Below are 26,283 nucleotides of genomic sequence, written 5' to 3'. Positions count from 1 at the left end.
TTCCTGGGTCTGTACCCGCTGTGCCCATGAGGGGTTCCCACCATCCCTGCATCAAATTCCCTAGTTTGTACTCCTGCTGTGTCCATTATGAGATATTCTCACCATCCCTGTATTGAATTCCCAGGTCTGTACACCTGCTGTGCCCATTATGAGGGGTTCCCACCATCGCTGTACTGAGTTCCTGGGTCTGTACCTGCTGTGCCCATTATGAGGGGTTCCCACCATCCCTGCACTGAGTTTCCTGGTCTGTACACCTGCTGTGCCCATTATGAGGGGTTCCCACCATCCCTTGGGCAGAGGACACCTGAGTCTGTACCTCCGCTCTGCTCTAAGTCAGAGGAGAATGGGAAGACTGGTTCAAGATGATAGAAAGGCAACAGTAACTCAAATAACCACTTGTTACAACCAAAGTATGCAGAATACCATCGGGGGAACGTGAAGGGGGCACAGGACACTGCTATTGAGGGGGGCAGAGGGGCAAAGGACACTACTGTGAGGAGTGGGTTGATGTGAAGTTCGCAGAGGACACTACTGTGGGGGGGTGGGTTGATGTGAAGGGGCAGAGGACACTGCTATGGGTGGAAGAAGACACTACTGTGGGGGGGGGATGATTTGAAGGGGGCAGAGGACACCACCCTCGGGGGTATTGTGAAGGGCAGCAGAGGACACTACTGTGGGGGGCAGAGGACACTACTGTGGGGGAGGGGCAGAGGACATTACTGCGGGGGTGGGGGGTCGATGTGAAGAGGGCAGAGGGCACTGCTATTGGGGGAAAGACACTACTGTGGGGGGGGGGTGATTTGAAGGGGGGGAGAAAACACCGTTCTGGGGGTGATGTGAAGGGGGCACAGGATACTACTGTGGGGGATGATGTGAAGTGGGCAGAAGACAATATTTTGGGGGTTGATGTGAAGGGGTGCAGAGGACAATACTGTGGGGGGTGATGTGAAGGGGCAGAAGACAATATTTTGGGGGTTGATGTGAAGAGGTGCAGAGGACAATACTGTGGGGGGGGGGGGGGGTGATGTGAAGGGGGGCAGAGGACACTACTGTAATACACTATGTGTTCTTTATGTTGTCTTTTTATTGGGGGCTTGATAGTATTTTTTTTTAAAACAGGTTTCCGCACCCCGGGGATCTTTGATCTGCTCTATGTTGTCAAGGTTGATCTCTACCTCCCAAGGGTTGCCTACCCCTGTTCTAAAACAATATGCTGAATACTGATCATACAAAGATAGGTTTGTTTGGTCAGAGTAAAAGTAGACATGTTTGCTGCAAACTGGAGATAGCATTTCAAAAGAATCTCATACCAACTGTGAAACATGGTGGTGGACATGTTAGACTTTTGGATGGCTTTGCACTTCAGGGTTTGAGCAGCTTGCAGTCATCAAGTCAACTATACATTCTGTATACAAATGTGCTTGATGTGAATGTGAGGCCATCTGTCCAAAAGATGAAGTTGAACCAGAAATTAATCTTGCAACACAATAGGTTTCCAAAGCGCACTAGCACTTCCACCAAGCAATTGACTCAAATAGAAGAAATAGAGGGTTATGGACTGTCCTAGTAAAAGCCCTAATTTTGTTCCCATTGAAATTTTGCATGGGGATTTGGAATCAGGAAGTTCACAAACATCTTGCAAATGAAGGAATTTTGCATGGAGACGTGGGCAAAAATGTCACTGAGTCAATGGCAGAGAGTGGTGGTCATATATACAAAATGTCTACAAGAAGGCATGCCTGCTGTAGGGGGCAATACTAACTTTTGATGCTAAGGGTAGACTTATTTTAATCTCAGTACACACCATTAGATATTTTACTGTTTTTTGGAATAAATTATTCAAAAGCCAAATGTATCTTGTGTTCCTATTCAAGTATATCATCCTTATCTGTAGACACTATTTGAATGAAGATGTAATGTTTGCCTGTTAATGTGTTGAAAAAGTCAACATTTTCCATTGGGTTGAAAATTTCATTTTTCATATGACTGTATACATCTTAGTATGTGTGACATAAAGAATATTCTGTGAAAAAGGCGAGAGATATGTGGTTTTTCAAGCAATTCCACAGGACTAAACATTTAAGCCATTTCCCTTACATATGAAGTTAAATTAGGTCCAGGAAACAGTTGGAAGTCAAGATAAGACACAACGCTATATGAAAAACATAAGAAGGAGGAAGAAAGACCATCAGATCCTTCATAGAATTCTCTCTGTGAGGTGAGTACCTAGTGATACATTGCTGATTCATGGAATGTTTTATTGATTTGTTTTTTTGGGTCAGTCTTCTCGAAACAAATATTTCATAATTTTAGGTAAATGCTGGAATGCTAAATTAAATAAGAGTTACCTATACACTATATGGCAAAATTTACATAGACACAGGACCATTACACCCACCACATTATAAGGTCAAAAGCACTTGGGCACCCCTCAAAATGCTTGAATCCAGGTGTATCCAATTGTGTTCTTCCAACCTTGTGGCAACAGTTTGGAGAAGGTCTCTTTTCTTTTCCACCATAACTGTGTCCCTGTGTACAAAGCCAGCTCCATAAAGACATGGTTTGGTGTGGAGGAACTTAAGTGTCCTGCACAGGGCCCTGACCTCAACCCTACTGATCACCTTTGGGATGAATTGGAATGCCAATTGTGAGTCAGGTCTTCTTATCCAACTTTAGGATCTGACTTTGCAGATGTTCTTTTGGCTGAATGTGCACAAATTCTCACAGACACACTCCAAAATCAAGCCTTCCTAGTAGAGTGGAGGCAATTATATTTGCAAAATAGGGGAGAGGTCAGCTGGATATTAGGACCCATAGTTTTAGGATGTGATGTCCAACAAGGTGTGATGGTTCAGTATCCATACAGTTTATTCCTTATTGGCAAGTAATGCTGACCAGAAGACTGGAGACATAACAGGGAGAGTGAGCAACTCCATATTAATGGCTGCGGTTTTGAAATAGGATGTCCAAGAAGCTCATATAATAGGTGTGGTGGTCAGGTGTTCACAAACTTTCGTCTATATCACAGGCGTGCGCAGGGGGTGTGCCAGGTGTGCTTGGGCAAACCCTAATCACTAAAGGGTTGATTTACTATAACCAGAGAGTGAAAAATATGATGTAGCTTTGCATGGTAGCCAATCAGCTACTAACTTTGGCTTGTTCAATTAAGCTTTGACAAAAAAAAATGGAAGCTGATTGGTTTCTATGCAGAGCTGTGCCAGATTTTGTACTCTCCAGTTTTAGTAAATCAACCCATATGTGCAGTGACAACTCCTGGGCTCCTCCCCCTCTTGTTGCCCCCCCCCCCCCCCCCCACCATCCCACAGTGCTTCTGGCTTCTCTCCTCTCCTCTCCCCCTGGCTGGTGTGGGGATGTTTCAGGATGGAGCGCGGGGAAAGGGGCTACTAAATATGTAATTTACCAGCCCCTTCCTTTTCTAAATGAACACAGTAAACACACTCGCTCACTGTGTCCATTCATAATAATTCTACAGGTTGCATTTTTTGAGTTACAGAGGAGGTCTAGGGCTAGAATTATTGCTCTCACTCTACCGATTATGGCGATAGCTCACATGTGTGGTTTGAACACCGTTTTCATATGCGGACGCTACTCACCTATACATTCGCTTCTGCACGCGAGCTCAGCGGGACGGGGCACGTTTATAAGAAAAAAATTTTCTTATTTATTTTACCTTTTATTTTTTATTCTTACACTGTTCTTTAAAAAAAAAAAAAGTGTGTCACGTTATTCCTTTTATCCCTTGTAATAGCAAAAAAGCATGACAGGACCTCTTAAATATGAGCTCTGGGGTCAAAAAGGCCTCAAATCTCATATTTACACTTGGATGCAATAAAAAAAATAAAATAAAATGGCCCTTTAAGAGTTATGGGCAGAAGTGACGTTTTGACGTCACTTCCGCCCTGCAATGGTATGGAGACAGGTGGGGGGCCATCTTCTCCTCACTCGTCTCCATACCCATCAAGAGACAACATCCGATCGCCTCCGCCGCTGCCGATGGCTCCGGTAAGCGACGGAGGGCACAGGAGAGACCACCATTATCGGAAAGTGGACCGCCGGCCGAAGAAGAGGATACCGGGGTTATGGCAGCTAGCTGCTGCCATAACAACAATATTCCTGTTCAAATTTAGGACGTATATCAACGTGCGGCGGTCCGTAAGTGGTTAATTTAATAAAACTGGGGAGTGCAAAATCTGGTGCAGTTGTTCATGGTAGCCAATCAGCTTCTATTGTCAGCTTTTTTTAATTAAGCTTTGACAAAAAAAACAAACCTGGAAGCTGTTTGGTTTCTAAGCACAGCTGCACACAATTTTGCACTCTCCAGTTTTAGTAAATCTACCCCAGTGTGTCCAGTTCTAGAGACCTCACTTATAAAAAGATATTTCTAAGATAGAACGTGTCCAGAGATAGGCATCAAAAATGGTGAAAGGTCTGAGGGATACCTCAGGAATCCTCAAGAAAAGAGGGGTAAGGAGGGACATGATTGTAATCTTTCAATTTGTGAAGGGTATGAATAAGGTTCAGGAGGACAATATTTTCAATATGGATCTACGACCAAGAAGAACATGAGGACATGACCACAAAAATATCAGGAGGAAAGTTAAAAGGTAACCATATAAAGTATTGTTTTGCAGCAAAACTTTTTAAAAAATTTAAAAAGTGAAAAAAAAAATCCAAAAAGGGGACAGTTCAATGCTAAAAAGGTGACAGTTCAATGCTAAAAAGGGGACAGTTCAATTTATATAGTACAATCGTGACATCTAGTGACCAGATGCCGGAACTGCAAATTTCATTTAAACACCTGAGAGACTGGCAACAGAGAGTGTGCTGTCATTTTTGTTAGCACTTTAATTTCATTGGCATTTTGTACATACACATCTGATGCAGTCATGTAAATGACAAACTTGTAGGATTTACAGGATGTATATTTGGAAGGACATTCTGTGTGTGTCTATTGTTGGTCGATATCCCCAACAGAAAAAGTATTTAAAAAAAAAGATGAAGAATCTTTTAAAAAAGGTTCAATGGTCTACAACAGTGGTGGTCAACTTTCTTAATATATAGGAGTGTAGCGCCATCCCCGAAGGAGTCTCTTGAAAATGTTAGGCTCTACAGTTCCTTGAAAAAGTATTCAAACCCCTTGAAATTTTCTACTTTTTGTCATGTTACATCCAAAAAATGTAAATGTATTTTATTGGGATTTTATAGTGGAAGTGAAAGGAAAATGATAAATGGTTTTCGAAATTTTTTACAAATAAATATCTAAAAAGTGTGGCGTGCATTTGTATTCAGCCCCCTTTTACTCTGATACCCCTAACTAAAATCTAGTGGAACCAATTACCTTCAGAAGTCATCTCATTTTTAAATAGAGTCCTCCTGTGTGTAATTTAATCCCAGTATAGATACAGCTGTTCTGTGAAGCCCTCGGAGGTTTGTTAGAGAACCTTTGTAAACAAACAGCATCATGAAGGCCAAGGAACACAACAGACAGGTCAGGGATAAAGTTGTGGAGAAGTTTAAAGCAAGGTTAGGTTATAAAAAAAATATCCCAAGCTTTGAACATCTCATAGAGTACTGTTCAATGCATCATCCGAAAATGGAAAGAGTATGGCCCAAGTGCAAACCTACCAAGACATGGCCGTCCACCTAAACTGACAGGCCGGGCAAGGAGATCCTTCATCAGAGAAGCAGCCGAGAGGCCCATGGTAACACTGGAGGAGCTGCAGAGATCCACAGCTCAGGTGGGAGAATCTGTCCACAGGACAACTATTAGTCGTGCTCTCCACAAATCTGACCTTTATGGAAGAGTGGCAAGAAGAAAGCCATTGTTAAAAGAAAGCCATAAGAAGTCCTGTTTGCAGTTTGCGAGAAGCTATGCGGGGGACACAGCAAACAAAAGGTGCTCTGGTCAGATGAGACCAAAATTTAACTTTTTGGCCTAAAAGCAAAATGCTATGTGTGGCGGAAAACTAACACTGCACATCACCCTGAACACACCATCCCCACCGTGAAACATGGTGGTGGCAGCATCATGTTGTGAGGATGATTTTCTTCAGCAGGGACAGGGAAGCTGGTCAGAGTTGATGGGAACATGTATGGAGCCGAATACAGGGCAATCTTAGAAGAAAACCTGTTATGCCTTGTACACACGGTCAGAATTTCCAACAACAAATGTTCGATGTGAGCTTGTTGTCGGAAATTCCAACCGTATGTAGGATCCATCGGACATTTGTTGTAGGAATTTCCAACAAAATTTGAGAGCTGGATCTCAAATTTTCCTACAACAAAATCTATTGTAGTAAATTCCCATCGCGTGTACACAATTCCGACGCACAAAAGTCCACGCATGCTTGGAATCAAGCAGAAGAGCCGCACTGGCTATTGAACTTCATTTTTCTCAGCTCGTCGTACGTGTTGTACGTCACCGCATCCTTGGCGATCGGAATTTCCGGCAACATTTGTGCGACTGTGTGTATGCAAGACAAGTTTGAGCGAACAACCGTCGGAAATAAATCCATGGATTTTGTTGTCAGAATGTCCGATCGTGTGTACGCAGCATTAGAGACTTGAAACGGAGACCTTCAAGCAGAACGATGACCCTAAACATACAGCCAGAGCTACAGTGGAATGGTTTATATTAAACATATTTATGTGTTAGAATGGCCCAGTCAAGGTCCAGACCTAAATCCAATAGAGAATCTGTGGTAAGACTTGAAAATTGCTTTTCACAGACGCTCTTCATCCAATCTGACAGAGCTTGAGCTATTTTGCAAAGAAGAATGGGCAAAAATGTCACTCTCTAGATGTGCAAAGCTGGTAGAGACATCCCCAAAAAGTCTTGTAGCTGTAATTGCAGGGAAAGGAGGTTCTACAAAGTATTGACTCAGGGGGGATGAATACAAATGCACACCACACTTTTCATATATTTATATATAAAAATATTTGAAAACCATTTATCATTTTCCTTCCACTCCACAATTATGTGCCACTTTGTGTTGGTCTATCACATAAAATCCCAACAAAATACATTTTTTGTGGTTTTGGTTGTAACATGACAAAATGTGGAAAATTTCAAGGGGTATGAATACTTTTTCAAGGCACTGTATACTCTGCCTCTCAACCTAAAGAACAGCCTCAGCCCCTCTGGCACACCTAGTAAACAAATGTTATTGCAGACACAGTGGTAAAAGGACACCAAGCTATAGTAAATCAAATGTGTTTTACTGAAATACTTTTTGCAGCAAACAAACAGTAATAACTTAAAATAAGTAGTTGCCAATGGCAAACTGATATTAGGCAACATAACACAAAGGCACATACAAAGTAGCTAGAGCAACCAATTCACAAGCCCCAAATATGACCTATGTGCTCACGTATGAAGGAGAATAAAGATGACTTATTCCAAAAAGGGAGGACAGACCATATTGGCCCCATAAAGAATGAGGAAGGACATCTGGTTACAAAGGATGGGGAGATGGTGAAGGTATTGAATTTATTCTTCTCCTCAGCCTTCAAGAGGGAATCGGGGGGCTTCAGTAACCAAAACTGCAGTGTTTATCCTCATGACACATCACAGGAAGCACCTCCATGGTTAACAGAGGACAGAATTAGAACATGGGAAACTGAACATTAATAAATCACCAGGACCAGAATGCTTGCACCCGTGGGTACTTAGGGAACTCAGTCAAGTAATTGTCAGACCATTGTTCCTAATTTTTACTGACAATCTACTGACTGGAATGGCACCACTGATTGGAGAAAAGCCAATGTAGCACCAATATTTTAAAAGGGCCCAAAATACATCCCTGGGACTTACAGACCAGTTAGCCTAACATCAATAGTATGTAAACTCTTGGAGGGGATGATAAGGGACTATATACAAGATTTTAGCAGTGAGAACAGTATCATTGGCAGTAATCAGCATGGATTCATGAAGAATCGTTCTTGCCAAACCAATCTCTTAACCTTCTATGAGGAGGTGAGTTGCCATCTAGATAAAGGAAGGCCCGTAGACGTGGTGTATATGGATTTTGCAAAAGCATTTGACACAGTTCCCCATAAATGTTTACTGTACAAAGTAAGGTCCTTTGGCGTGGACCATAGGGTGAGTACATGGATTGAAAACTGGCTACAAGGGTGAGTTCAGAGGGTGGTGATAAATGGGGAGTACTCAGAATGGTCAGGGGTGGGTAGTGGGGTCCCCCAGGGTTCTGTGCTGGGACCAATCCTATTTAATTTGTTCATAAATGACCTGGAGGATGGGGTAAACAGTTCAATCTTTGTATTTGCTGACGACACTAAGCTAAGCAGGGCAATAACTTCTCCGCAGGATGTGGAAACCTTGCAAGAAGATCTCAACAAATTTATGGGGTGCGCAACTACATGGCAAATGAGGTTTAATGTAGAAAAATGTTAAATAATGCATTTGGGTGGCAAAAATATGAATGCAATCTATACACTGGGGGGTGAACCTCTGGGGGAATCTCAGATGGAAAAAGGACCTGGGGGTCCTAGTAGATGATAGGCTCAGATATGGCATGCAAAGCCAAGCTGCTGCTAACAAAGCAAACAGAATATTGGCATTAAAAAGGGGATCAACTCCAGAGATAAAACGATAATTCTCCCGCTCTACAAGACTCTGGTCCGGCCGCACCTGGAGTATGCTGTCCAGTTCTGGGCACCAGTCCTCAGGAAAGATGTACTGGAAATGGAGCGAGTACAAAGAAGGGCAACAGAGCTAATAAAGGGCCTAGAGGATATTAGTTATGAAGAAAGGTTGCGAGCACTGAACTTATTCTCTCTGGAGAAGAAATGCTTGAGAGGGGATATGATTTCAATTTACAAATACCGTACTGATGACCCCCACAATAGGGATAAAACTTTTCTGCAGAAGGGAGTTTAATAAGACATGTGGCCACTCACTGAAATTGGAAGAAACAAGGTTTAACCTTAAACTGCGTAGAGGGTTGTTTACTGTAAGAGCGGTAAGGATGTGGAATTCCCTTCCACAGGCGGTGGTCTCAGCAGGGGACCATCGATAGCTTCAAAAAACTATTAGATAAGCACCTGAACGACCGCAACATACAGGGATATACAATGTAATACTGACATATAATCACACACATAGGTTGGACTTGATGGACCTGTCTCTTCTTTCAACCTCACCTACTATAACTTTGTAACAGGTCAATCTATTTCCTTAAAATCCTGAGATCATGGGCCCAGAACAAAAACGTACAGTGAAATGTACAATATGCAACATTGACGTTACACTTTAAAAGTGAGAGTTCTGCCTTAATGTATACCAGTGTTGTTCACTGAGTCCTTCGCATTGTAGAAGATGATATACAGTGGAACCTTGGATTACGAGCATAATCTGTTCCAGGAGAATGCTTGTAATCCAAAGCATATCAAAGCGAGTTTCCCCATAGAAGTCAATGGAAACAAAGATAAATTAGTTCCACATTGACTTCTATTGCATGCAATACCGCATGTGACCAGAGGTGGGGGGGGCCCGAGAGAGACTCGGAAATACTCAGAGAACACTCGGATGTACTCGGAAACCCTCGGAAAGGCTCGGAAACACTTGGGAACGGAGTATTTCCGAGTGTTTCCGAGTATTTCCGAGTGTTTCCAAGTATTTACGAGAGGCTCCGAATGGCTCCTCGTGTCACCGGCACCCCCGCACCTCTGCCCAAATGCTGCACAAATCCTGCTTGTTTTGCGAGATAACACTTGCAAACCAAGTCAGGATTTAAAAAAAAATAATAGCTCGTATTGTGAAACACTCGTTAACTGTGTTACTCGCAATTCAAGGTTCCACTGTATGGGAGTCCTATTAGTGGAGATGTCCGGTATCTTCAGCTAGCTCAAAAGGGCCCAAAGAGATCTCAATGCAATAACACTCAGTAACAGTAGATAATTGGTGTAAAGTGTCTCCTGGGAAGGCTCTGATGAAGAACAAGGTAAAGGTGTCTGCATGCAGAGTCTTAATGTCTATGCACAAGATGGACTAGTGTCCGCTCACCAATCCTGGTGACACCAAGGCCCAAAGGAGTGGACTTCTTGGAATAGGCTCTTGAAGGGTGCCCGACTGGCATCCTGGTGACCAAAGAACCCAGCGGCATCTGTACAGGTACACCATGGAAGGTGGCGTATCTGTGTCAGGTAATCTGTGTCCGACTATGTAGCTGCTGATGGGAAAAACTGTTGCGCCAGCCCGGCCATGATGTCCCCCTCAGTAGCTGCCCATTCTCCTTTGTCTGGCCTCTCCCTGCTCTGTGGTCCCTCTCCCTTCTCCCAGGCAGCCTTGTGGTGTCCTCCTTCCTCTTGTGCCACTGGGCAACATGGGGGTTGCAGTCCTCCTGCTTTTTTTTGATTGACCCATCCACAGCCAATTAGGAATGGCACTGCCAGCTCCTCTTCACAGGCGCTGCTTGGACTTGGGGAGGGGAGGGGAGGGAGGGGGGAGAAACCCCCCCGCAGGAACTGTTGTCTCTGTGTCAGCGCTGCTGCCTATGTGTCCTGTGGCAGCGGTGGCTGGCTGGCTCAGCGGGAAGGGTGGTACCTGCAAAAGGAGCCTCAAGTGTGCCTCCCCACATAACCAAAGGGCCGCATACAAACTTAAATGAATAATCATGATCAGAGACAGCAAACACAGAACATGATATAGTCAAAGACTATGGGCATGATACGAGAGATGGTCAGAGACTGTAGACATGGTACTGGAGATGGTCAGGGACTGCAGACATGGTACAGGAGATGGCCAGAGACTGTGGACATGGTATAGGAGATGGTCAGACTGTAGACATGGTACAGGAGATGGTCAAGGACTGCCGACATGGTACACAAGATGGTTAGAGACTGCGGATATGGTACAGGAGATGGTCAGAGACTGTGGACATGGTATAGGAGATGGTCAGAGACTGTAGACATGATACAAGAAATGGCCAGAGACTGTAGACATTGTACAGAAGATGGTCAGAGCCTATGGACTTGATACAAGAGATGGTCAGAAACTGTGGACATGGTATCAGAGATGGCCAGAGACTGTGGACATGGTATCAGAGATTGTCAGAGACTGGATGTAATACAAGAGATGGTCAGAGACTGCTGGCATGCTGCAAGAAACTATAAAGGCAGTAAACATGCTACAGAAGTTGTTAGAGATATGCTTCAAAGACAGTCATAGACTACAGTACATAAGATTGCTAACAATCACTGCTATAGCAGGACATTAGGGACCAACAGGTTAGTGTCTACATGGGCCCTGAGGACCACACAAGAAGTGCCAAAGGATAGCATGCAGCCCCCGAGCTGCAGGTTGGGCACCAGGGGTCTACAATCTATAGGACAGAGAACTGAGGAAGAGGGACTAGAGATAGTAGGATGAGTTGAGGAAGGAGATGAGTAATACCCTATAGCGGTGATGGCGAACCTTGGCACCCCAGATGTTTTGGAACTACATTTCCCATGTTGCTCAACTACACTGCAAAGTGCATGTAGTTCCAAAACATCTGGGGTGCCAAGGTTCACCATCACTGCCCTATAGAATAGAGGATGATATTGCTGAAGGCCTATAGTGAGTTCTGGAGATCATAGATAAGTGGTAGACCCAAAAAGGAAAAAAAAAAAAAATGGAGGCAGAGAGTAAGGTAAAGGGTAAAGGGAGAAGAAGGCCATCATCTAGTTCAAAAATAAAATGTAAATGAGCTAATAAAGTACAGTAAAACCTTGGATTGAGATTAACTTGGTCTGAGAGTGTTTTGCAAGACAAGCAATTTTTTTTTTAATAAATATTGACTTGATATACAAGTGATGTTCTGATATACAAGTAGCATCAAGTCACAACTGAGTATAAAAGAGAAGAGAGGCGCCTCTAAGTGTAGCAATATGGTTACATTTAATGAAGGTCAAACATTTAGTAACTCACATGGTTGATGATTAAAAGAGGCACATCTAAGTATGCAGGCATCCGGGGTAAAGCTGTCCACATAGACCGTCCTCCCCACTGCTATCAATGTTGTCCCTTCCACTCCACACTCCACAAGCGCTTCAAGCCTCGCTTTCAGATCGCTCTACTGCAGGGTAGTCTTCCTGGTCACGATTGCAGACTGACAGTAGTAAGAGCCAGCAGTACAGAGGATGGTCTATGTGGACAGCTTTACCCCGGATGCCTGTATATTTAGATGTGCCTCTTTTAATCATCAACCATGTGAGTTGCTAAATGTAGTTCCTTCATTAAATGTAATCATATTGCTACACTTAGAGGCGCCTCTCTTCTCTTTTATACCCTGTAGCTCCTGCTGGATTTTGCTTCAAATCCCCTTGTGGAGGCTTCCATCTGTGGAAGGACATTTTATGATTACACAACCTATAATCTTTTTATATGGACTATAGACTGAAGGACCTATGATTAAATGGTTGTGAAATCGAGTTTCCATTATTTCTTATGGGGAAATTCGCTTTGATATACAAGTGCTTTGGATTACAAGCATGTTTCCAAAACAAATTATGCTCGCAATCCAAGGTTTTACTGTACTTATAAAGTAAAAGGTACTTTAAGAAAAATCCTTCGAGATAAGAGAAGTGGATTTGGTGAAGCATGACACGGAATGAAATATTCCAAATGTTCACGTTTCATCAAAAAATAAACAAAGACCCATTTTCTGAGGCTGTATTCACACTTATGTAGTGCGTGAACGCGCTCGGAACCACACGATTTTGCATCCATTCACAAAATGCGCAAAAAAAAAAAAAAAGTGCTGTTCTTGGAGTGCCATTGATTGTTAATGGCTCTCCAAACTCAATAAACAAGACATGCAGTTTTATGCTCATCTAAAAAAAAAAAAAAGAGATACTTGAGCTTCTTTCCTGTTGCACTTTTATTCTAGGACAGGAGGTGTATTTTTGGACTACCATCAGGTGAAAATAAAAGTGAAAGAAAAAAAAGAAAACGAATGCAGCCAACACATCTGAGGACTGGTAAGCTGCAATATATTACATTTTTGTTTTTTGGGATAAACTGAGGGTTTTATTTAAAAATTGCAGGACTACCCTGTTTCCCCAAAAATAAGACCTAGCGTGATTGTCGGTGACGGCTGCAATATAAGCCCTACCCCCCAAATAAGCCCTACCCTGTTTCCCCGAAAATAAGCCCTACCCTGAAAATAAGACCTACAAGGACTTTAACTAGGGCTTATTTGGTGGGTAGGGTTTTTATTGCAGCCATCACCGACAATCACGCTAGGTCTTATTTTAGGGGAAACAGGGTATTAGTCCTACCAAACCGCAAATACCGTGGATTACAAGCATAATTCGTTCAAGAAGAATGCTTGTAATCCAAAGCACTCGTATATCAAAGCGAGTTTCCCCATAGGAAAGAAAGAATGGAAACTCAGATTGATCGCACGATAGTCTGATTGTTAGTATCGTTGGCTTTCTACTGCCAATCGCGACAGTTCGCCCAACAATATCCGAAGGGACGAGCGCGAAAACTTTGCTCAGACGATAACCCAGCGAACGACAATCGTTTAATCAGTACAGTACAGTATGGGCCCGCTAAAAATCGTTAGACAAACACCACGCATGATCGGAAACACAAAAATAACCCGGAAGGAGATGGGAGAACAATACGAACGGAAAAAGCCAAAAGGCGTGGCAGACACAGGGGTCACACATATTTGACATCATTTCCGATACGTAGCTACAAGAAAATGCAAATGATAAGTTGTACGATTGTCTGATCGAGTGTATAAGGCATAAATCTAATTTCTGTCTGTTGCTTCCTTCCTCTATCAGCATGAGTCACTACTGACAAGTTTTGCTGACACCAAGAGAAAAATGGTATAAACAGAAAAGTCAGTGCTACTACCCATACAACACATAGACAGCAGAGCTCCCATGTGCTCGATCCACAGTCACTGGCTGAGTAGAGTAATGTAGAAAAAATGATCCGCACTCCGGTTGTTGCTCTTAAAATGTCTTCATTTTATTAGACAGCCTCAGTGAACAAACGCAGACTAAGTCAGTTGACGCGTTTCAGCCTATAAGGCCTTAGTCATAACCAGAGAAAAATAGTGACAGGGGAGGGACCTCTAACTGATTGACATCCGCAGCTCTGTTCCTGCATGCTGTGTGAAGGGGGGGTGGGGTGTCCCTTCCCTCCAATCAGCTCTTAGAGCTCTCCTCGCTGAACTCTGCAGAGTGTAATTTCAGCTCTCCACCCCCCTTTTTTTTTTTTTTTGGAAGCTCAGACAAGCTTTAATTATTCTCACTTTGAATGGATGTAGAGAAGAGAAGACGGCGTATAAACAAGTACAACGTATGCAGAAGGATTTGTTTCACTTCTGTGTATCACCTGAGAAAAGTCACTTCACTGGTTATATGGAAGGGTTTACAACGACTTTTTTCAGAGGGTGTGTGTTTTCTTGTGTGGCTGGATATTTAGGATAGTTTAATAAGGCCCCTTTCACACGAGGCGGATCAGTTGGACGGACTCTGCTTGCTCAGCGGGGGGGGGGGGAGAAATCGCTCCGTTGATCCCCGCTGAGCAGGTGGATGACAGGTCCGTCTCCGCTCACTGTGCAGGGACGGACCTGTCAGAGTCCCGCTCTCCTCTATGGGGAGATCGGATGAAAATGGACCGCCTGTCTGTTTTCATCTGATCCCATCCGCTGGGACGCATTGATAAGGTATCGCTATCCGTCTGTTTTGAGTGGATCTTGTCATATCGGATGGCAGGCGGGCGTCAGTGGACACATCTCCGCTGACATAGGCCTGCCCACAGAAGTAAATAGGTGGCCCGCTCAGATCCACCTGAAAAACGGACACGTGAATCCGATCGGGCCGATCGTGTGAAAGGGGACTTATTGTATCTTCTTTTTTTTTACTGGTTTTTTTTTTTTCTGTGAAAATAAAATTAAATAATGAGGCTGAGGAACCATTTTATGGAACCATTTATAATCCATTGCACTCTTTAAAAAAAACACAGAAAACATTGATTTCTTCTTCCCAGTTCACTCCAAAGCATTTTGACAAAAGTTCGGCAAACTTTTTGCTGAAATCTCCCAATTTTCACTTAAAATTCCGGGAAAATTTAAAACAATTTCATTCATTGCTGATAGCTACTCAATGGGCCTGGTCACGCCATCGAGTTGCAGTAATGCGCATTACGTGTGTTGGTGCACTGCGCTGCCACTCATTCTGAATGATATCCTAGTGGACCTTGCCAGCATACATGCATTACAGAACATGATAATGCACAGTATTGCCCTACATGTCCCCAAACAAAATAGTACATGCACCTTTTTTTTGTGCATTTTGGTATTTTAGGCGGCCCATATAAATGAATGGGCTGTCTTAACGTAGCAGATTTTAACATGCATGCGCTAAACACAGTGCAACAGTGTAAATGGTCCCTTAAAAATTATGTGATAGAATTTTTAGTTTTAAAAATTATATTTGTCATAATCATTAACATGGTCTATTTTTTTTGTTCCCCTTCGTTTTATAGCTCACTTTAGCCTCACCATGGTTGCCACGAGTCTTTTGTTTTATTTTGGAATCTTTGGTCTCCTTTTTGCCAACCAAGTCTCCTCTTCATGCGTCACAGAGGAAAACCAAAGGGGTATGATAGAGACGTCTTGCATTCGACTTGCCTTAACCAATGTCCCCATGAAGGAGATACCCCAAGATACCGGCATTCTTGCTCTGAGTTTTAATAACCTGAAGGCCATCTCTACCTCGACCTTCAAAGGGATGAAACAGCTGGTGGATCTGGACTTATCAGACAATGCTATGACTAGTTTTAAGGTGGACCTTCCGATTATGTTAGAAATATTAAATCTAGCCAATAACTCATTCAAGAGTATCCCAGATCTGTCCCAACTGTCCAGCTTAACCACCCTAGTTCTGTCCAACAATCACATTTCAACCATCCCTGACTCGGCCTTTAAAGGGCTGAAGAACCTGAAGGTGTTGGAGCTTCAGAAAAATACCATCAGCTCGCTTTCAGATAAGGTGCTAACATGTATTTATAATTTGCTGACTTTTTCCTATTTTCTGTTTGCTTCATTCTTACATGGCAAAGTAAAGTGAACCTGTCAATTATGAAACCTTGAAAGTCTTCTGATTTGAAGTGTATAGTTTTCTGCAGAATGAATATATAATGTGTTTTGCAGGGGCCAACGTAGGGAAGTGCCCAGGAGGGAACAGGAAGTGAAATTGAACTTTATTATGTAATGTAATAGGTTCACTTAAAGCAGAACTAAGGAATAATTGTTCTCTTCCCCCATGCAGTGGGGCTGTGCCCACACTGAACGGGTTAACTGCTTGTTTTTGTCTAGGGTAGAGGATTTCCGAGATGCTCACCTAACCCTCCGATCCTTCCAGCACAAGACCAATCCCTGTCGCCCCTGCACCCTCCCCCAGTGCTCTAGCAGTCATGTGCGGTGGACGGTTCCTGACGTAATCGCACCCATAGACTGGCTCTGGACTTGAGGACGGCAGGAACAGTCCACCGCTGGACGTGGGCGAGTGCTGTTTTCTAGAGGATCGAAGGATCAGGTGAGTATAAGCTCTGTGTTCACCCCTAGACAAAACGAGCAGAGTTCTGCTTTTGAAGCCCAACCCCAGCCTAAGCCTAAACTCTGATGGGGAGATTCAATCTCATAGGTTCCAAGAGCTAAAATAAGTTTTAGGTGGGATTAACCTAGCCCTACTTTCCTACAGTGGGCTGTTTAGTACTTCGGTTTGGCTGCAAACAGCTTAACCACTTGCTGACCACATCACAAGGATGTACAGTGGCAAGTTGGCTCTTCTGAGTAGGGGGGGGCGCGTGCCGCTTCTGTTGTGATTTGTCACAGCAGAAGCCAATTAGTGAATGCCGGCGAATGGATGGCCACTGGCACCCGCCGGAAAAACACCTTGTAAACAAGGCAGAACTTCTTTCTGACAGGGGGGGAAGGGATGGGTTTCCTTTCCCTGCAAAGGGTATAAAATCCATCACTTCCCTTAGTAAAAGCACATGACATAATGAACACAAACATGGGTTAGGCACACATTTAACCCTTTAATACCCCCCGATGTATAACCCCTTTCCAGCCAGTGTCTTTAATACAGTGACAGTTCATATTTTTAGCACTGATCACTGTATTAGTGTCACTGGTTCCCACAAAGTGTCAGATTGTATGCCGCAATATCGCAGTCCAGCAATAAGTCGCTGATCGCCGCCATTACTAGTATAGAAAAAAAAATTCAGTATATATACACTGTAGTTTATAGACGCTATAACATTTGTGCAAACCAAACCAATCAATATACGCTTATTGGGAATTTTTTTTTTTAACCAAAAACATGTAGCAGACTACATATTGCTTAAATTTATGAAGTAATTAGATTTTTCTTTTAAATTTTATTGGATATGTTTTATAGCAGAAAGTAAAAAATATATTTTTTGTTTATAGCGCAAAATAAAAAACGCAGTGGTGATCAAATACCACCAAAGGAAAGCTCTATTTGTGGGAGAAAATGACATACACTTGATTTGGGTACAGCGTTGCATGAACGCGCAGTTGTCAGTAAAGTAATGCAGTGCCGTATCACAAAAAAATGGCCAGGTCATGAAGGGGGGTAAATCTTCTGAAGGTCAAGTGGCTAATCTGTAACAAATTTGGCCATCCAAACTAATGTGGCAGGTTTGATCAACACAGGCATTTAGCCAAGGTTGGGATCCCCCATAGCATGTGAGGGCCAGCAGATTCAACAAAACCTAATTGTGTGCCATTGCAGCTTTTGTATTACTAAATCTTCCATCTGAACCATTATATATAGAGTATCTGAACAGTTATCTGCCACGCAACCCAGATAAAAGCCAATTATTTGCAAAGAAGGTCTAAAATTAACATAAGGCCAATAATGGGCCCATGTGTCATCTCCTTCCACTTTTAGTTCAAATGCTGACATCACTAAGAAATGATAAAATTAGGTGCCAAAAAAAGGAAGTGACGTATATTTAGGTAAGTTCAGCTTATGTTTCTGTAGTGACTGAATGAAGAAATGTGTTGTAAAATATTCCATTAAGAAAAAAGTTTTCAAACATGATTGTTTATTTGTTTAAACAGGTTTTTGATGACTTAGACCTAGACCATCTGGATTTATCGAACAATCAGCTGCGGGAACTTCCAAGCCATCTCATCCACAACCTTGTCCATCTCAAAAAATTGTACTTGGCAGAAAACCTACTAACAAACATTCCAGAAAATTTCTTTGATGGCCTGGAGGTTCTTATTTATGTATATCTTGACAATAACCCCTGGAACTGCAGCTGTGCCCTCCACTATTTTAAGAAATGGGTGGAAGATAATGAGGCTAATATCTATACTTTACTGTCTGATGGGACTCCAGGTAGTGAGGATAATAGTGTACTCTGCTCTGACAAGACCCCAATTATTGAATATAATATGGATGCATGTAATGGCGGGGGCCGTGGTGATGTGGACCAACATATAATGACACCAAAAAGTAAAGTCACACAAGCGCTGCCAACCACTGCCAAGACAACAGAACCAGTGATAACGACAAAGAAGACTACAATGGTGACGTTCGCAAAAACTACACCTGTGCTGACCACTGAAGAGCATCCAACATCAGTTGCTACAACTACAAAAAGCAGAAGACTGACAACATCAATCGTGACTTCAACAAAATATAGAGAGACAACTCCAACAGCCATGCCAGCTTTGACAACAAGAAAAATGACCACAAAAACATATAAGACTACTTTGATGACAACTGCTGAACAAAGGAGAACAACTCCACAAACCACAGAAGGGCCAACTTCTATTTCTTCAACGACCACTTTGCACCCAACTTCTACTCCTCCCACCACAGTGAAGGTGGAACCCAGTACAATGCTAACCACCTCCATTGTGTCAACACAAAAGCATCTTACAGAAACTTTGCTGATGTCTACTGAGAATCAGTTATTATACACCATGCCACCAGCAAAAAATTCCCGAGCAGAAGCCCACGGCATGTCATGGCTGGAGTACAAGATTCTCAAAAACTGCTGCTTCCTCCACCTTATCATCTATATTTTTGGTATACTCCTACTTATAGCCCAGATGATCCTATCAGCATGCCTGTTGGTTTGGACCCATACACATCTCTATAGGCATTATCAGGCCCTCACAGAGAAATTACCGAACATACGGCTGATCCGGTACAGCCTACGTGCCCCAGTGAGTGAGGATACAATACTGCTTGTCCACGATAAGGCTATTGAATCCAACTTCAGTGACCAGTCATTCTCTGGGGTGACAAGAATGTTGGTGCTGGAGGCCAATACCAGGGACCAAGAGAGATTATACACTTCTGCCATTTTGTAGTGATTGGAGTATACTATATTGTAGCAAAAGGTTTATATATGCTGAAAACACAACTACTTATTAAAAATGTTACCTCACATGAACGCATCTGTTTTGTGGCCTGAGCTGTGAATCGATTCATAAAAAAAAGGCTTCCATCGTTAAGCATATGAAATGTCCTAGTTAGGTCACATGATGAGTCTCAGTGATGTCACTGGTCTCTAGCGATTGGATGAGCTGTTTCATGAAGTGGTGGTGTTGTCACTTGTCTCTAGTGATTGGACGGGCTGTGTTCTCATGAATATGAAGGACGTCACTGGTTTCTAGGTGGATGGTGAAAGTTGTGTACACAATAATATGATTATACATGAAATGTAAAAATGTATTGTTCAGGCGCCACACATGGCTCTTTACTTCAATTCCCTGCGGGATGGAGGTGCAGTGACTTTGAATGAAAATAAGGCCTATATTAGAGTTATTCCTCAACCCAACAGGGACCCTACTGACGTTCTTAATTACTGCCCAATTTCACTGATAAATTGCGATTTAACCGCTTGCCAACCGCCTCACACAGATATACTGCGGCAGAAGGGCTCGTACAGGCAGAATCACGTGCCTGTATGTTCCCCTTTAAGAAGCGGCCGGCGCCCGCGGCAAGCTCCGTGAGTCGGGTCGCGGGTACCCACGATTGCCTCACGGGGAGGAAGAACAGGGAGATGCTAATGTAAACAAACATCTCCCCATTCTGCCTAGTGACAGTGTCACTGATCTCTGCTCCCTGTCATCGGAGCAGAGATCAGTGACGTGTCACACACACACAGCCACACCCCCACAGTTAGAAACACGCCCCTAGGACACACTTAACCCCTACACTGCCACCTAATGGTTAACCCCTTCACTGCCAGTGTCATTTACACAGGAATCATTGCATTTGTATAGCACTGATTTCTGTATAAATGACAATGGTCCCAAAAAAGTGTCAAAAATGTCCGATGTGTCCGCCGTAATGTCGCAGTCACGATAAAAATCGATGATCGCCGCCATTTAAAAGAAAAAAAAAAATTATTAATAAAAATGCCATAAAACTATCCCCTATTTTGTAAACGCTATAACTTTTGCGCAAACCGATCAATAATCGCTTATTGCGATTTTTTTTTACCAAAAATATGTAGGAGAATACGTATCGGCCTAAACTGAGGAAAAAATTGTTTTTTTTATATATTTTTGGGGGATATTTATTATAGCAAAAAGTAAAAAATAATGCGTTTTTTTCAAAATTGTCGCTCTTTTTTTGTTTATAGCGCAAAAAAAAAAAAAAAAAAAAAACCTGCAGGAGTGATCAAATACCACCAAAAGAAAGCTCTATTTGTGGGAAAAAAAGGACATTGTTGTTTGGGAGCCACATTGCACGACCACGCAATTGTCAGTTAAAGCGACACGGTGCCGAATCGCAAAAAGTGCTCTGGTCAGGAAGGTGGTAAATTCTTCCGGGGCTGAAGTGGTTAAAGACCCTTATGAAACTTTTGGCCTCTCGCCTTAATACCTTTTTAGCACAATATATCCATAAGGATCAGTCGGGATTTACTGTACGCTCCAATTGGGATGCTCCACTCAGAGCTCAATAAAGGCTTTTGATAGTTTAAACTGGAATTACCTTTTTGTTACTCTAGAGACCCTAGGTTTTGGCTCTACATTACTTTCCTTGCTGAAGACGTTATATAGCTCCCCAGTAGCCCACGTCTCCATTAGAGGTCATAAATCATCACTATTCCCTATTAAATGGGGCACAAGACAGGGCTGTCCACTCTCCTCTTTGCATTGGCAATAGAACCCATGGCTATGGCGAGTCGTTGCCACCCTAACATTCAAAGTATTCATTGTGGACAACAGGAACATAAATGTGCTTTATTTGCAGATGATGTCCTTATGTACAGTATATCACTAACCCTCAAGTGACTCTACCTAATTTGCTATCTTTGTTGGACCATTTCTCAAACTCTCTGGCCTGTCTCTAAATTCTCAAAAAACAATGGCATTTAATGTTTCGCTATCCCCTGCTATAGTACAGACCCTTCAGAATACTTATAGTTTTAAGTGGACCCACCACTCCCTTCCATACTTAGTTTCAATAGAAGATGTCAACTGAACCCCTGTCATTAAGGCGAATTACCCCCCATTATTTAAAAAACCTAGGGAGGTCCTTCGTTGTTGGGCGGACTATTCCCTTTCATGGTTTGGCAGAATCAACTCAATCAAAATGAAGTTCTTACCCAGACTCCTTTACTACTTTAGAACTTTACTGGTGGAAATCCAGAGGGGAGATATACAACATCTACAAGCTGAAGTCCAGCTCTTCATGTGAGGTAACAAGAGGCCTCGAATGCAAAAAACAAACGCTTTTGGGTTTGGTCTTCCTAATCTACAGGCATATTTCCAAGCAGCCCAGATTGCCCAATAAGCTTACACTACTGCTAAAGACTCAGTCCCCCATTGGGTCTCTATTGAGGTGCTTTCTTGCCATCCATTTGCCATAGTGGCTTCCTAGCCATTTACGCCTATATTAAGTCCCTCTCTATCACATTCTTTAGCAGTTTGGGACAGAACACGTCACAGCAGCCCTTTATCATCCCCACATACACCACTAGCTCCCATTTTTTGTAACCCAGATTTTCCACCTGGCTTGGTACCAATGTTATTTCAATGGTGGCTCAATAAGGGGTTATTAAGAATTGGCAACTTTCTTAATGGAGATCAAATATACACTTTGCAACATTTTAAGGATACGTTGCAAATGCTTCCTAGTGAAATATTCCAATACAATCAAATTGCATTCTTTGCCAGATCTAAACTTAACCTACTGGTGGGACCCCTTACACTCACAACCTTTGAACTATCTTGCCAAGCCAGGGGGTTCCAGAGGGGGCGTGTATCTGCAGTATACGCCTCTCTCACTGAGCCAGACTCAAAACTTGCCTATATGAATTAATGGGAAAGGGACCTGAACCTTACCTTTGATCTGACTGAGTGGCAGGACATCGCTTATAATTTATCTAAAGTTTCAATCAATACAACTCTAATAGAGGCTAATTATTAAACACTCCTGCGTTGGTACCTGGTCCCAACTATGGTAGCAAAAATGCATCCTTTCACTTCGCCGAATTGATTCCGACGGTGCGGCCAGTTGGGGACGGTGCACCATATTTGGTGGCAATGCCCCCTCGTGACTAGGTTCTGGATAAGGATATTTAATCAAATAAATTCGATGACGGGGGTGAACATTCGCAGGTCTCCAGAAGCAGCTCTTTTTCACAAACTGCCTGATGAAGTGCCCAGAAAATCAGTGAAATTGATTACTTATATATTGCTGGCATCGAGAATTACAATTGCTAGGCCTTGGAAACAGTCGGTTATTCCTCTTGATTACATTAGAAGTAAACTCAATTGTATCATGATTAATGATAAACTCACTCATATACTTTGTAATAATTCCAAGAAACTTGATAAGATATGGGACCCGTAGATCGGTTATATCCCGACTCCCTAATGAAAACTCTGGGATGACCCTCTACTTTTTCTTCTTCTTCCTCTCCTTTTTCCTCATTATTTCCCTCCTTTTCTGGTATCTACATGTACGGTACATTTGGTTGCTTATGGGGCCTCACACAGTAATGAGTCCTACAACAATCTCAAAGATCACTGCCGGGATTTCTCCAAGGCTCCTTACCCATTACTTTCCTCCCCCCTTCCCCTTGTTCCTGCTATCCATCATACAGTAGTAGTAGTAATATTACTAATTACCGATTAGAAGCAATTGTTCAGTTTTAATTACTACTCAGGATTATGTTTTGTTTCCTTTCTTGATGATGATTGTTTTGTCTTGTTTTTTGATGATGATGGGTACATTCAACCCTCGGAGGTTAACCTGACATTATTATTTTTTTTAATTTAATTTCTCTTTTGCTTAAAACATGCTTATTTGATGTAATGCTGGATGACAATTATCTTTTGTGGTCATATATTTCATGTCTTTGTATTACTATGTTGACAACCTTTGTTCCAATAATACGTCTGTTCCTACCAGGCTTTGTTTCTTTTCCAATAAGAACATTGAAATAAAAAAAAATAAAAAAAATGTATTGTTCACCAAGATGTTTTTAGACTTTTTGATTGCCAACGAGATTAAACAGATCAGGGAAACCTTTTACCCTTTGGCGGAACAAGATCTTCTAGCACCCAAAGCAAAAAGGCCAAAGTGCACCCTCCACGACCTACAGAGTAGGTTGCAGGTCCTGACCCTCCTGCTGAAGTACCCATGGTGACTGCCTCTTCTGCCTACCCCTTGCCCCAGCTCTGCCACCACACTTTCCATGGTGTCACAGTTCTGAAACCGTTGGTGGCAAATTGGCTTAATCTGTTTTTGTTTAAACAAAAGCTCCACAAGCTTGTCTAGTGTATTGTTACGTTTAAAGCTAATTTCAGCCACTTCAACGACTAAAAATCTTTGCACTCTTTTTGGGGATTTCTCCACCTCACTTATTCTCTTAATGATAAATAAAGTAAGTGATTACAACCCTTTTGTCTATATAAGAATCTAGCCAATGCAGTTGTGGCTATTACCAATAAAATTAATAACAAATGAGAACTGTGCTAAAAAATAAAGACCTAATTTTAGTTATACAGAAGAGAAGCTAGCCATTAATCAAACGCAGCTGCTAGCTGGTAAAACTTTACAAACAATAATGTTACAAATTAAATACAAAGTAATACAAAAAAAATGTTGTTGCAATGTAAATGAAAGAAAGTTACAGTATAAGGAACAAAGAATAATGGAGATACAATACGCAGAAAACCTTACGTCCCCATCGTGCTCAGAGATCAAAAGGGACACCATAAACCGCTATGGAGTTTTATTTATCTGACAAAAGCCCCCTCTTTTGCCATTTGGTGACATACGGTAATTTATGGACTATGTGGAATTTCACTTCAAAGGAGGCGAGAATGGAACAGGAACTACTTGACGATAAATGACAGCTGGTGTGTTAAAGATGACCTATATTATAAGATTTCTGTCATAGCTTATGAGTGCCCCCCACCCCCCATTCACTGAATGTGGCAAAGTCTTAGGATATGTGAGAGTCTCTACCTGGAAGGGGGTGAGGAGGGGTGGTCTTTACAAGAAGATAGAACACAAAAGCAAGACCCTCTGGGCCCTTTTGATCTCTGACCACGATGGGGACGTAAGGTTTTCTGTGTATTGTATCTCCATTATTCTTTGTTCCTTATACTGCAACTTTCATTTCATTTACATTGTAACATCATTTTTTTTTTGTATTACTTACTTTGTATTCTATTTGTAACATGGTTTTTAAAAGTTTTACCAGCTATGTTATATTTAATTAATGGCTAGCTTCCCTTCTGTATAAATATTTTTATTTTTTATTTAAAAACTTTATTTTTTTTAGCACAGTTATCATTTGTTATTGATTTTATCGGTAATAGCCTCAACAGCATTGGCTAGAATCGTATATAGACAAAGGGTTGTAATCACTTATATTATTTATCATTAACATGATTGTAATGTCTTGTCTTTAAAAAACAAATATGTTCTACTTACCTACTCTGTTGCAGTGGTTTTGCACAGAGCAGTCTGGATCCTGCTCTTCGCTGGTCCTGGCCTCTCCCTCCTGATTAGGGATGAGCCGAACACCCCCCCGTTCGGTTCGCACCAGAACTTGCGAACAGGCAAAAAATTCGTTTGAACATGCGAACACCGTTAAAGTCTATGGGACACGAACATGAATAATCAAAAGTGCTAATTTTAAAGGCTTATATGCAAGTTATTGTCATAAAAAGTGTTTGGGGACCTGGGCCCTGCCCCAGGGGAAACGGATCAATGCAAAAAAAAAGTTTTAAAAACGACTGTTTTTTCGGGAGCAGTGATTTTAATAATGCTTAAAGTGAAACAATAAAAGTGTAATATTCCTTTAAATTTCGTACCTGGGGGGTGTCTATAGTATGCCTGTAAAGGGGCGCATGTTTCCCGTGTTTAGAACAGTCTGACAGCAAAATTACATTTCGAAAGGAAAAAAAGTCATTTAAAACTACTCGCGGCTATTAATGAATTGCTGGTCCGACAATACCCATAAAAGTTAATTGATAAAAACGTCATGGGAATTCCCCGAACCTACATTAAAAAAAAAAAAAAATAAATCCATATGGATTTTTAGGGGGACCCCACGCCATTTTTTAAAAAAATTTTGGCACGGGTTGCCCTTAAAATCCATACCAGACCTGAAGGGTCTGGTATAGAATTTGAGGGGGACACCACGCCATTTTTTTCTTTTACATTTTGGCCGGGGCTCCCCTTAATATCCATACCAGACCTCAAGGGCCTGTTATGGAATTTAGGGGGACCCCCCATGTCTTGGTTCGGGGTTCCCCTGTGGGGAATTTCCATGCCGTTTTTATCAATGAACTTTTATGTGTATTGTCGGACCGGCAATTCATTAATAGCCGCGAGTAGTTTTAAATGACTTTTTCCTTTGAAATGTCATTTTGCTGTCAGACTGTTCTAAACATGGGAAATATGCGCCCCATTACAGGCATACTACAGACACCCCCAGGTAGGAAATTTAAAGGAATATTTCACTTTTATTGTTTCACTTTAACCACTTAAGGACCGGCGCACGACTATGTACGTCTGCAGAATGGCACGGCTGGGCAAATGGGTGTATATACATCCGGCCGGGAGCTCCGTGAGTCGGGTCCGTGAGTCGGGTCGCGGGTCCCGCGGACTCAATCGCCGCGGGGATACCCGCGATCGTCTCACGGAGAGCAGGAATGGGGAGATGCCAATGTAAACAGCATCTCCCCGTTCTGGCTAGTGACAGTGTCACTC

At 42.3% G+C, this 26,283-nt stretch overlaps 1 protein-coding gene across 1 annotated transcript; it reads left to right on the top strand.

Moving 5' to 3' along the window:
* The first annotated feature begins 2,143 nt into the window (after positions 1-2,143).
* Positions 2,144-23,725, top strand: GP1BA (glycoprotein Ib platelet subunit alpha). Its single transcript, XM_073622985.1, has 4 exons — positions 2,144-2,218; positions 12,912-13,002; positions 15,533-16,038; positions 18,141-23,725. Exons 2-4 carry the CDS (start codon positions 12,978-12,980, stop codon positions 19,404-19,406), a joined length of 1,797 nt encoding a protein of 598 aa, XP_073479086.1. The 5' UTR covers positions 2,144-2,218; positions 12,912-12,977; the 3' UTR covers positions 19,407-23,725.
* The last annotated feature ends 2,558 nt before the right edge of the window (positions 23,726-26,283 follow it).

Source organism: Aquarana catesbeiana, linkage group LG03 (genome assembly GCF_042186555.1).
Source record: "Aquarana catesbeiana isolate 2022-GZ linkage group LG03, ASM4218655v1, whole genome shotgun sequence".
NCBI classification, from domain to species: domain Eukaryota; kingdom Metazoa; phylum Chordata; class Amphibia; order Anura; family Ranidae; genus Aquarana; species Aquarana catesbeiana.
The sequence above is the reverse complement of the archived record's forward strand: the minus strand, read 5'-3'. Positions and strand labels throughout refer to the sequence as shown.